This window comes from Pristiophorus japonicus, chromosome 18 (genome assembly GCF_044704955.1).
Source record: "Pristiophorus japonicus isolate sPriJap1 chromosome 18, sPriJap1.hap1, whole genome shotgun sequence".
Lineage (NCBI taxonomy): Eukaryota > Metazoa > Chordata > Chondrichthyes > Pristiophoridae > Pristiophorus > Pristiophorus japonicus.
Genome location: NC_091994.1, coordinates 93,702,911 through 93,715,526, shown reverse-complemented (window position 1 = coordinate 93,715,526; position 12,616 = coordinate 93,702,911). Strand labels below are relative to the sequence as shown.

The following is a 12,616-nucleotide window of genomic DNA, read 5'->3' as shown; positions in this document are numbered from 1 at the left end:
GTTCAGATCCCCTCCTCCCCTGAAGGTGCTGACTCTCACTGGGGTTCAGATCCCTTCCTCCCCTGAAGGTGCTGACTCTCACTGGGGTTCAAGTATCTAATATCTCACCTAAGTGGCAATTTTTCCTATGAGCGTAGTGTCCAGATAGTGAGGGTAGGATTTAGCGCTCCTGCGGAACATAGGAATCAAGCCTGTTCCCCCATTCATTTAGTTCATAGCTCGTCTGCACCTCAACTCTATTTCTCCACCTTTGTTCCATATCCCTTTATACCCATAGCTAACAAAAATCTATTGATCTGTCTTGTAAGCTCCCATTGCCCAAACACCAACTGTCTTTTGGGGGCTAGAGTGCCAGATTTCCTGTACCCTTTGTGTGAAAAAGTGCTTCCTTATTTCACTCCTAAATAGGCTGGCTCTAATTGTAAGACCATGTCCTGTTGTTCTAGAATCTATCATCAGAGGAAACAGTTTCTCTCTATCTATCCTGTTGAATCCCATTATCATTTTTAACATCTCAATTAGATCATCCCTCAAATTCTATACTCAAGGGACTACAAGCCTTTTCTATGCAGCCTGTCCTCATAATATAACCCCCTAAGCCCTGGTATCATTCTGGTGAATCTGTGCTGCACCCACTCCACAGTCAGTCTGTACCCTGCAGACCAAACCCACAGGCAGCTCGCACATTTGAAGAGGATAAACGTCAGGCCACGTGCCTCAACAGCAGTGACCTGCAGGGGAAGGTATTTGGGGTCGAAGGAAATGGGGGAGTGAGGGTGATCATGATGACTGTGAGTTTGGCAGGGGGGAGGGGGGGAGGGTGGGGGCAGAACATTCCAGCTTCTCCTCGCTCCACTGCAAGGTTTTAAAAAACATGTAATGAAAAACATGATGTGTGACATCCCTCCCCCCACTTAGCGCACAGTCTTAATGTGCCCGCCCATTTATGGGTTCGGTATCTCAATACCCACTACCACTTCCAGCAGTAAATCCCAGGAATGATGGCAAATGACAAGGATCAACACTGCCCACACTCCTAGTCAACCATGAAAGTCATCGCAGCTGAGCCCAAACCTGTAACAGCCACTCACACACTTGCCAGCAGGAGTCACTGGATGTGATATGGAGCAGGAACTCTGAAATTACAAATACTACTTGCCAATAGTTATACTGACAAGTTTTGTTAAGCAGAGACTCATCAGCAGGTTGATTTTCGTCTCTTTCATGCCGATCGTAGTCACTTCCCAATATCTGTCCAGTGGTAGGAATGAGAGCAGATTATGAGGGCGATACCAGCGACTACATATAGTTCCACATCCAGAACCAGTGATCCAGGGCCAGTGATCCAGAACCAGTGATCCAGGGTCAGTAATCCAGAACCAGTGATCCAGGGCCAGTGATAAAAACGCCACCAACAACCATCATCTACCAAAAATCCCACAGTTTGCCTGACTTAAATATTTTGTGTTTCCCTTTATACTCAAAAGTATATGTTTTCCTTAGTCTGTAGTTGATTATTCCTTATTCTGGGTGATGTACATCAGGCATAGTTAATGGCACCCACCAGGGGGCAGCACAGTGCTGAATTTCTCTGTGGTTCAGTCAGGCTGCCCCTGATTACCTGGAGTTAATGAGGGTTATTTTGTCCAAAGTGTGAAAACAAACTCTAAATGGGTGCTGTGCCAATAAGAAATGCCTGTTTGAAATTCAGGATTCAGCACACAATTAGCATGATTTGAACATGCCTGCAGACACTAACCAGAAACTTGCAGATTTAGCACTCAAGTGCTGATTAGACACAAGTTTTGTGGAGCAGTATATGTGGGCTCCTCTCACACACTTTCACTGAAGGTGGGGAGTGCTTTGGCTGGCACACAGCAACACGTTACAGGATGGCTCAGGGACTGAAGGAGAAGGCGCACAGGCTATCAGATTCAGCACTGGCGGTCCTGAGAAGGAGGGATATCCTGAACCTGCATGGAGGGAAGGACGCTACCTCACCCTCCTGTCCCTCTCTCCTGCAGCAACTGGTGCTGCTCTGCCTGGCCTCGTATCCTCTTTCCATTCCTCATCCAGACCAAGTGGGACCCCTCGCAAGATGCTGATGACCAAGCTCTCCCTTTCCCCTGGTGACTTATACAAGGTGGAGTAGCACAGCACCTACTCTTTTTAGATGAAATCCTCAGAGAATTCCCAGAATAAATGTTGCTCGAGTGTTGGTGAAGTCTTGACAAAGTGTCGCAGAAAGATACCCACTGTGTTTCAGAGATCCTCTTCACAGCTCCAATAGCAATGACCATGAAATGGTGAATATCCCTTTCAGTCGTGCTTGAAATCAACATCAACGCCATATTTAATCTCAAACAGCTAATAGTTGTTACAAGAGGGCGTTAATTGAAGGGCTAGCCACCAAAATGCTGTGCAGCCTCTTTACTGAGTGCTAGCAGGTATTTTAAGTGGCAATCAGCTGTTTAGCAGGCCTCCGGGCAGCCGTTCCTAGTGCTGGCTTCAACTCCTTTACCAAGATGGCGTCTTGCACTAAACATGGGCTAAACCAGAGTTTCAGCTTAAAACCCCATCTTGGCCACTTTTTTAGCACCTAAACTATTTGGTGAAATTCACCCCAATGTCTCCTTGGGACAGGGTCACCCTAGACCAGTACCTGTCTCTCTCTGTCTGTCTCTCTTTCTGTCTGTCTCTCTCGTTCTCTCTGTCTGTCTCTCTCTCTTTGACTCTCTGTCTGTCTCCCTCTGTCTCTTTTTCTGTCTATCTCTCTCTCTCTGTCTCTCTCTCTTTCCCTCTCCCTCTGTTTTTCTTAGTCCCTCTCCCTCTCTGTTGCTCACTCTACCTCTCTGTTACACTCTCTCTCTCCCTCCCCCTCTGCCCTTCCCCTCTGCCCTCCCCTCTTTTTGTCCCTCTCACTATTTGTTGCTGTCACGCTGCCTGTTGCTCTCTATCCTTCCCCTCTCTCTTTCTCCCTCTTTATTACTGTCTGTCTCTTTCTCTCTCTCTCTCATTCTCTTTCTCCTCCCTCACGCTACTGTCTCTCTCTGGTTTTCAGAGCTGTCTGTTCCTAGCTGATATCTGTATGCCACTAATCTCTAGTTTATCTCCATTTAAGCTTTTACCCCTACGGTTATGGGATGTTTCTGGCGATGACGTTTGCGATCGATGAAATAAATAACTCCACCTCCCTGCTGCCGGGCGTGCAGCTAGGTTATGAGATCTACGCTGAATGTTTTGAGATTCTGGCCTCCCTCCTGTCCAGCCTTCTATTCTTATCAAAAGACAAGGGGAATGGGATTGAAGTGCTCTGCAACTACACAGAGTACAGGAACCGTGTGATAGCGCTGATAGGACCCTGGACATCGGATCAAGCGATCGTCACAGCCAAATTATTCAGCTTATTTTTAATTCCACAAGTAAGTTGGTGTCATTTATGGTTTGCTAAACAAACCGCTCTCGCATCGTAACAACTCAGAGTTAAAGTCTCCGGGGTAAAAATAGCAAAACGGACAATAGCGAATCTGCAGCAAGTTTTACATACCATTTGAAGTCAAGATAAAGAAAATCGGGAGGGGTGTAAGACTTGCTGCTGATATGCTATCGCCCATTTTGTGCTGCCACCCAAGTTCAATTTCTATCCCTCTATCTCATGCTAACCAGATAGGTCCCAGGTTCAGTCCTTGCCTGTGCTGAGTCAGCTGATCTCAGCCGAGTGACAGTCAGGGCTACAGTTAGCCTCAGTCCAGGGTTCCTGGTCCTAATCACTGCCCAGTGACCCCTGGGTTAGAGAGAGGGGAAATCAGTGACCCCTGCCCAGTGACCCCTGCTGAAAAGTGCGTGTGGTTGTGGACACTGGACGAGCACAGGATCAGGGTCACCTGTACGACTTTCTACAGTCCAATAGCATGGAAAAGCTCATTACGGAAAATGTTGCTTCATCCCAGTGTTAGACAGGAGCAGCACACCAAGTGTTCTGGAGTATCCTGTCCTGGGCCGCAACAGGCAAGACCTAGTGCCAGTGGTAGCAGCAGGAATGTCTCTGGCCTTGGTCGTCCAAGGGAATATCTTAACTCAGACACGTTCTGTAGCTTTGGAGCATTGATGACAGCATCAATCTTTTCCTTCAATTTTCATACCAAGGAACACAACCCCAGGCTGCACAAAAGCTCATTTGCTCCTTTTTGAATTGAAATTGTGGGCATTCAACCTTTGAAGCACTATATCCACCACATCTAGATTTTCTTCCCCGCTGCTTGTTGCGATCAGCACATCGTCTTGATTGCATAAGCAATTTGGAACTCCTTGCAAAATCTTATCCATCGTAACCGGGAGGAATTTTGGGGGAGGACTTTCCACCATACAGCTGCTTGGTGTATGAGTACAGTCCCTTGTATGTGTTTATAGTGAGATACTGTTGACTCACTTTGTCAACATTCAGCTGAGCGTAAGCGTGCGACAGGTCAAGCTTGGAGACAACCTTTGACCCAGAGAGTGCTGCATACTAATCTTGCGATGTAGGTAACGGATACTGCTCATCGTCAACTGTTTGGTCGATAGTAACTTTGTAGTCACTGCACAAGCATACAGTTTTGTCTGCTTTGGGCACTACCACAGTCGGGGTAGCCCATTCACTTTAGTCAGTTGTTACTGGCACTCCATTCACTCTGAGCTTCGCTAGCTCTTCCTCCACCTGACTTTTCAAGCATAGGGGACTGGCTTTGTCTTACAATAAACAGGCTTTGTGTCGGACTTGATGCAGATATTCTCGTCATGCCCAGTGAAACCCTCATAACTGTCTATGAACATGCTCTCCTACTTGTTTAGCACTGTTTTGAGCCGCTTCTCCGAAGCATCTGCACTGAAGATATTTTTCCAGTCTAGTTTTAACTTTATCAACCAGTCTTTGCCCATGAGAATTGGTCTGTTGTAGCTCGCTACAATAATGGGCAGCTTTACTGACAGGCCATTGTGTTGAACTGAACATTCCATTTGTCCACATGTCTCCAGGATTTCTCCGGAGTAGGTTTTTAACTCTACGGTATTCTTTGTAGGTGGTATTTGATTAAACTTGCTCATGATAAAGCAGTTCGCTGCCATGTCGATACACATAGCAATATATTGCTCATTGATCAAAAGTTTTGTACAGAATTCTTTCTCATGACAGCTAGCATTGCCGCTAATGGCATAGATACGGTAGATGCCTAGTTCTTCAACATTAGGTGTGTTCACTTCAATATTGTGAACTCCTCTCTTTTGCATTACCACTAGAATAGTTCTTACTTCCTGCTTTAGATCTAGCTCTGCAAGCTGCTGAAATATGGCCTTGCTTCTGGCAGTGAAAACACTTCGCATTTCTATATTGGCAGGACTGTGATGAGTGATTTCCATTGCAGCAATAATAATTCACTGAACTGCTTTTACTGACATGCTTTTGACTTGGTCTCACAGCTTGAGGCTTGGCGGTGACTTTGTGGCTGTTGACCTCAGCTGGACTAGTCACTTGAGTTGGACGGAGCTCCCTTGCATTCTTAGATGTCATCTCCATAGATAGGGCAATTGTGCATGATATGTCAAACGTTAGATTCTGAGTTTTCAGTAACTTGGACCGTATGCGCTCATCCACCAGTCCACAAACTTATCTCGCAACACACGATCCAAAAATGTGCCGAAGTTACAATGCAAAGACAAGTTCTTAAGACCTACAATGTACTCACTGATGGTTTCACTTTGTTTTTGGTTTCTGGTACCAACCTATAGCTCTCTGCTAATTCTAACGCCTTTCGGTCAAAATAGTCCTCGGGTTTCTCAACAATGTCGTCAAACGATGCATCCTTCGCTTTCCCTGGTGCAAGTAGGTTTGTCAATGCTCCATGGACATCTGGTCCAATCTCCGTTAGAAAAATTAATTTGTTTTGTTCACAAATTACTTTACTTTGAGCTTGAACATTCTCATCTGCACCTTCGGTCTCAATAATGTTATTGGCCCTAAAAATCATCTCCGTCCGCTCAATGTAAGAACTGAATGGTTCGTGAGCTTGGTCATACATGCAAAGGCTTCCAATGAATCCCATAGGCACAGCCACAATTGTCCCGATCCCACTGAACAGAGACTCAATATGCTACCCATCAACGCCACTGTTGCTGTATATACATACACGCGAAGGCAAAGCACAGATGAGTCTGTGGGAGCATTAACGGTAAAACATTGCAAAAATTCAATTTAGGTGTCACAGATTCACCTTAAACTTGTTCACTCGAAGGTTGAACATTGTGTCCTTTTATGATCCCCCAAAATGGCTTTGAAATCCTTTCCTCATCGCCAAAATATAGTATATGTGAGTGGAACAAATGAAAGACAAAGACACTATGAGGCCGAAATTGCCCCCCCCCCCCACCCAAAACGGGGTACATGCACCCCGTTTCTATGGTTTTTACTGCTGCGGTGGTTGAGGTCGCCTCTTGAGTGAAATTACACTCTTTGTTTTTTTTTTTCACTCAGATCCGGAAGTCGCTCTTAATGGGGGCGGATATGCAGCAGTGACAACACTAGAGGGACGGAAGTTGGGGGATTGCAGAGTGGCCGTCACGATGACTTCATCACCAATGGCTCTCTCCTTCACTTAAAGGGGAGAGCCTGCGCGATCTTTAAACTTCGGTCCACTGGGCCACCAGGGAGGGTTTTGGCCAGACCAACGGCCTGGCACCCAAGAGCGGTGCCAGCCGGCCGAACCCGGGGGCATAATTGTCGGCCTGACATGGCAGTCGGCTGACAATAAAAAAGATGGCGGCAGTGGCAGTGGGTCCTCCCTATTACAGAAGGCCTCAGCCTCACTGGAGCACTGTGAAAAAGCTTGTTTTGGCACCGCCGGGTGGGCTGAAGATTTTCACGGTGGAATTTCGCCATCGGGGGGGGGGGTTAGGGCGGGGGGTAGATCAGCGGTGCGTATTGTGATGACACACTTAGCATGGTTCGGCAGCAGTGAGGGAGGGAATGAATCACCACCAGGATAACACAGAAGCGGAATTTTGATAATGGCGGCCATTACACGAAAAGTCAGCGGTCATTGCACTCTGCAGTGTGGCTGCCACTTTCCGGTGTTAAGAGGCCTTAAGGAAATGGGCAATTTAGGCCCCTATATGTTGCTAGTCCATGTGCTTGCTTTATTAGGCCAGAGCGCACTGAGCATGCTCATACTAAACCATGTGATAATACATTACAACATCAACATCATGAACACACAGAGTGAGGAGAGGCCATAGTTGTATTGATTGGACAGAGATAGACAAGACAGGTTGGGATGGAGAGACTGTAATGTGTGACGATACAATCGTGGATTCTCTTCATTTTTCAGATTTCTTACGGAAGCACTAGTGAGAAACTAAGCAACAAGAAGTACTTCCCATCATTCCTGAGGACAATGCCCAGTGACAGTAACCAAGCCATGGCCATTGTCTCCATAGTTAGAAGGTTCAGTTGGAATTGGATTGCTGGAATTGGGAGTGACGATGAGTATGGACGGCAGGGGATAGAACTGGTTCATAAATATGCGTCGCTCCAAGGTATCTGTGTAAGCTCCATTGAATTGATCCCCACCTATGTCAACCTGCCCAGCACTAAGCAGAAAATCTCCGAGATTGTGGATCAAATCAGTCAGACGAATATCAATGTTATCATCCTCTTCTCCAGCGAGGGCCCTGCTCAGGAACTGCTGAAACAGGCTGTTAAGATGAACATCACCAGGAAGGTCTGGATTGCAAGCGAGGCCTGGGTCAAGTCGGAACTTGTTATTTTAACGCCAGGCATTGGGCGCATTGGCACTGTGATCGGTACAGTCATTAACAGTGGGAGCATGCCAGGTTTCGAGGGTTACGTTTTAAACCATCTCACTAACATCAGGGACGCAAGGGAACGGAGCCTCAGTGCAGAACATGGTGGCAATCAGCCCTTTCCTTTTTGGCCATACCCCACTGAACCTTCCAGTCAGTTGCTTCATGCCGTTCAGCACCTGTCCCCCGATAACCTGTCCATGGTGTTGGATCAGCCGGTGAGACGGGAAACGTTCAGTGTGTACACAGCCGTGTACAGTGTGGCACACGCACTGCACACCCTACTCAAGTGCCACACTGGAAGATGCCAAAACATATCCAGATGGTACAACTGGCAGGTATAGGAATGTCTTACTGTTTGTGCTCAGTGTCCGAGGCTCCATGGGAATAATGTCGGCCTTGAAATTGCACCTTTATAATATGATCAGACCTATTACAATTTCTAGTGTGTGCCCCATCTACCCATAAAGTCTGACCACAGGGGACCTCAGTAGTGACCACATCCTCTGACCACAAGGGACCTCAGTAGTGACCACACTCTCTGACCACAGGGTTCCCCAGAGTGACCACATTCTCTGACCACAGAGTTCCCAGAGTGACCACACTATCTGACCACAGGGTTCCCCAGAGTGACCACACCCTCTGACCACAGGGTTCCCAGAGTGACCACATTCTCTGACCACAGGGTTCCCCAGAGGGACCACACCCTCTGACCACAGGGTTCCCCAGAGTGACCACACTCTCTGACCACAGGGGACCTCAGTAGTGACCACACCCTCTGACCACAGGGTTCCCAGAGTGACCACACTCTCTGACCACAAGGTTCCCAGAGTGACCACACTCTCTAACCACAGGGTTCCCAGAGTGACCACACCCTCTGACCACAGGGTTCCCCAGAGTGACCACACTCTCTGACCGCAGGGTTCCCCAGAGTGACCACACTCTCTGACCACAGGGTTCCCCAGAGTGACCACACTCTCTGATCACAGGATTCCTCAGTAGCGTGACATATTCATCTCCAACATCAAATGCTCCACGGCCCAGTTAAATGGTTAATGTTAGGTTCCCAGTGACGAATCTGGAGTTCACCACTCCTAAAATGTACAAACGCCCTGGAGACAACAGCCTAAATATTTGGCTGTGCAGAGCCATTTTTCGGGCCCCACCCCACCTCCCAGTGTGCCTGTTTTCAGGATTGATTGGATTTCTAGTTCAATTAATCTTGACTTTTTTTTTTAACAGTTGCTGGAAGAGTTGAAGCGAGTTAATTTCAGCATCAGTAACACCACCATTTACTATGATGCTGCCGGAAACCCACAGACAGGTTATGACATCATAACCTGGACCCAGCACGAGGGCCAGCTCAAGCTACCAGTGATCGGCAGCTACAAAGATCTCCTGACCATCGACACCTCCCGGATTCAGTGGAAAACAGACGATAATACGGTAAGTTAGGGCGACATTTATATCAAACGGTATCTATCTCCCCACTCCCTTCGCTCCATCATTGGCAGCCATGCCTTCAGCCATCTAGGCTCTAAGCTCGGGATTCCTTCCTTTGCCACCTCTCTCACCTCCTTTAAGACCCTCCTTAATATTTATCTCTTTGACCAAGTTATTAGTCACCTGTCCTAATGTCTTCTTTGGCTCGGTGTCAAATTTTTTGTCTCATGCTTCTGTAAAGCACCTTGTGATGTTTTACTATGTGTTATATAAATGCAAGTTGTTGCTGCTATTCTCTCTCCCACCCTGATCGTTCCCCTTGGTCCCCATTTTTGCTCCTTTAAGTCCGAGAGACACAGATTTGAACGTTTATAGTTTGGCCATTCATTGCCCAATCTGGCTGGACCATGTCGGGTCCTGCTCTCCTCTGCCAAATCTGCTCACAATTCCAGGATCAACCTGGAATGCACTACCATTCAAATTCCTTAAACTCTTCTCGCCTGCCCCCTCCACCCTCACCTCCAACAACAGATGCTGAGATTGAGACCATTGATTTAGCTGTCTCTGCTGCTTCCCGCTCTTCCCCTAGCCCACCATGCCAAACATCCCCCAAGGTTTCCCCCTGCCCTGGCCCTGACCTCGCATCTTCCTCTCATCTCCCCTAATGCCCTCTCCGAGCTCACCTTATCCACTTTTTGTCTGATAACACTTCTGTGAAGCGTCTTAGCATGCTTTTCTACATAACAGATGCTATGCAGTTCCAGCAGTCATATCACTTTACCAAATAATAGGATGATTCATGAGCTGATTAGCAATCTGACAGGTTAACGTTAACCCTCCTTCCATGGCAGTGACTATCTTAATACCAGCTGATAGGGGGCTTAATCCTATACGGGGGCGGGGGTGTTTTATGGTCTCCCACACAAGCTGTATGATAAGGTGGGGGGAGGAGGCTACTCACACCACCCGAACGCCATTATCCTGCTAGATATTACCCCAGAATTCTGAGCCAGAGCTCAGTGACTCTTTGCTTCAGGTTTTATTTGCAAACATTTCTTGAATCCTAGAACATTAGTATTGAAAGCTCTTTGATATGAAGTTTAAACATATTTGTTACTTAACATTAGAATCCAGCCTGTAACTCACTCCTGGGTAGCTGTTATTCTATATATAAACTATCTGAAGCCCTTGATTAGATTGTAATTGAGGGGTTTGGGTGGTTTATCGATAGAATAACGGATACCTGGGAGTGAGTTACAGGCTGGTATCCAATTGAGGGATTTGGATGGTTTCCCCAGGACTGGCTGGAGCGGCATTCGACTCCTGCACCCTGACTGCGAGGTAGGAATATTACCACTGGGCCAAAGACTTGCTCCGGTTTCTGGGCTGATTTCTTCAATCCATTTAACTAGTGTTATGCTCTGCGACCCAGATTTTCTAAATCAGCATATGTCACTGATTTCAGTCAGTGGCTCTGTGCCTCAACCAGAAATAGTCAGTTCGAGTTCGTCCTCAAGTGCCCAGTCCACAGAAACCCCATTATCCCTGGAACTTCCCAATGTTTACAAGGATCTGTAGTACACCAAGAGTAAAGAAATAACAAGCACGTTACCTGTACCGCCAGGTACCTCCATCCCACTGTTTCCAGAGCTGTGGCCTGGGGCAGAGGAAGATTGTCATCAGCCTTTTCGCCTGCTGCTTTCAATGTGAAGATTGTCGAGGAGGATCCTTCCAGAACTCGACTGGTGAGCCTGATTACTTACCTCCTGACCTGCAATGGACTAGATCAGAGCAAATGAATCAGAACAGATCATTCTCTGTAACATTTTAATTACAGCAAAAAGCCCATATATAGAGGGATCGGGAATTTATTTAGAGAGTAACGGATACCCGGGAGAGGAATCTAATCGAGGGGTTCGGGGGAGTTTATATATAGAATAAGGGATACCCGGGAGTGAGTTACAGGCTGGATCTAATCAAGGGGTTCGGGTGGTTTATATGTACAATAACAGACACTCGGTTTAATGTATTTGCTTCATGGGTTCTTTGCTTAAGAATTCATAGCAACACATTGCTATTAAGAACTAGTTGGTTTATTAACAAAGGTTTAACAATCGCATTACACATTACCAGTTCATCCACTCGGCTCACAACTGCATACCTCCTCGTTGATGATCTAGACCCAACTGACTGGAGTGTTATTGAGTCTTGTGCCACTCACAATGCAACAGCTCTATAAACCTGTACTCACAGGTGCATAGATTACACCCGGCAATCAGTTATAGACTGACATCTGATCGAGCGGTTCGGGTATCACTGGGTGTAAGACGTAAAGGATTTCTCTGTCATCCATTTGCCTGATGAGCATTATTTTATGTTTCGTAAGTAATTGTTGAATTTGGCTGTTACAGATGGCTTTTCATGCAATCATTGCCAACCCGATGAGTGGTCCCCACCAAAGAGTCCTTCCTGCTTTAAGAGAACCCTGCAGTACCTGTCCTGGGCCTCACCTGTCGGTGTGATTGTGCTCCTGTTCATGGTGCTCGAGCTCACTCTGATATTGGCTGTCATGGTGATTTTTCTGGTGAATTCTAGCGCTCCGATCGTGGAAGGTACCGGAGGGAGGATGAACATGGTCACCCTAACCTCACTGGCTCTCCTGTGCTGCAGCACATTGTTGTACCTTGGAGAACCCACCGAACTCACCTGCAAATCACGCCAGCCGGTCTCTGCCTTCAGCCTCACCATCTGTATCTCCACTCTCCTAGTCAACTCGGTGCAGATCCTGCTCTCCACTGAGCTCACCAGCTTAACCAAATCTTTCCTGCACAGATACAAACGCAGTGGCTGCTACCTCACCATCTGCACCAGCCTCGGGGGGCAAGGTGCCATTTGTTATTTGTGGCTGAACACGCCCGGTGACTTTCTGATGAAGACCACGGGTGATTCTGAAGATGCCCTTGTCCTCTTCTGTAAGAGTGATTCGGAGGTGATATTCTGGCTGATGCTGGGGTACAGCGGCCTACAGGCACTGACCTGCTTCATGTGTACCTTTCTGATCCAGACCCCGGCTCAATCCTACAACCTGGCCCGAGAGATCAGTGTCTCCATGCTCTTCTATCTCACCACCTGGGTTTGCTTCATCCCAATCTACCCGGCTGTAAATAAAAAACATGCACCCGCCATCCAGATTTCTGCCACACTCCTCAGTTCATTCACAATCCTCGGTGCCTATTTCATCCCCAAATGTTCTGTCATTTGGTTTAAGCCACAGTACAACACCACTGAATATTTTCAAATTTACAGCCTGCCAACCCCAACAAGGAAGGATTGTCAATGA

At 47.1% G+C, this 12,616-nt stretch overlaps 1 protein-coding gene across 1 annotated transcript in view; it reads left to right on the top strand.

Moving 5' to 3' along the window:
* Positions 1–12,616, top strand: part of LOC139229363 (taste receptor type 1 member 3-like) — a 14,521-nt gene extending 1,905 nt beyond the window's left edge. Inside the window, exons 3-7 of the mRNA XM_070861062.1 lie at positions 3,122–3,422; positions 7,359–8,171; positions 9,076–9,279; positions 10,901–11,021; positions 11,688–12,616. Of these exons, the coding sequence (XP_070717163.1) occupies positions 3,122–3,422; positions 7,359–8,171; positions 9,076–9,279; positions 10,901–11,021; positions 11,688–12,616 (2,368 nt within the window). The remainder of the gene's footprint in view (positions 1–3,121; positions 3,423–7,358; positions 8,172–9,075; positions 9,280–10,900; positions 11,022–11,687) is intronic.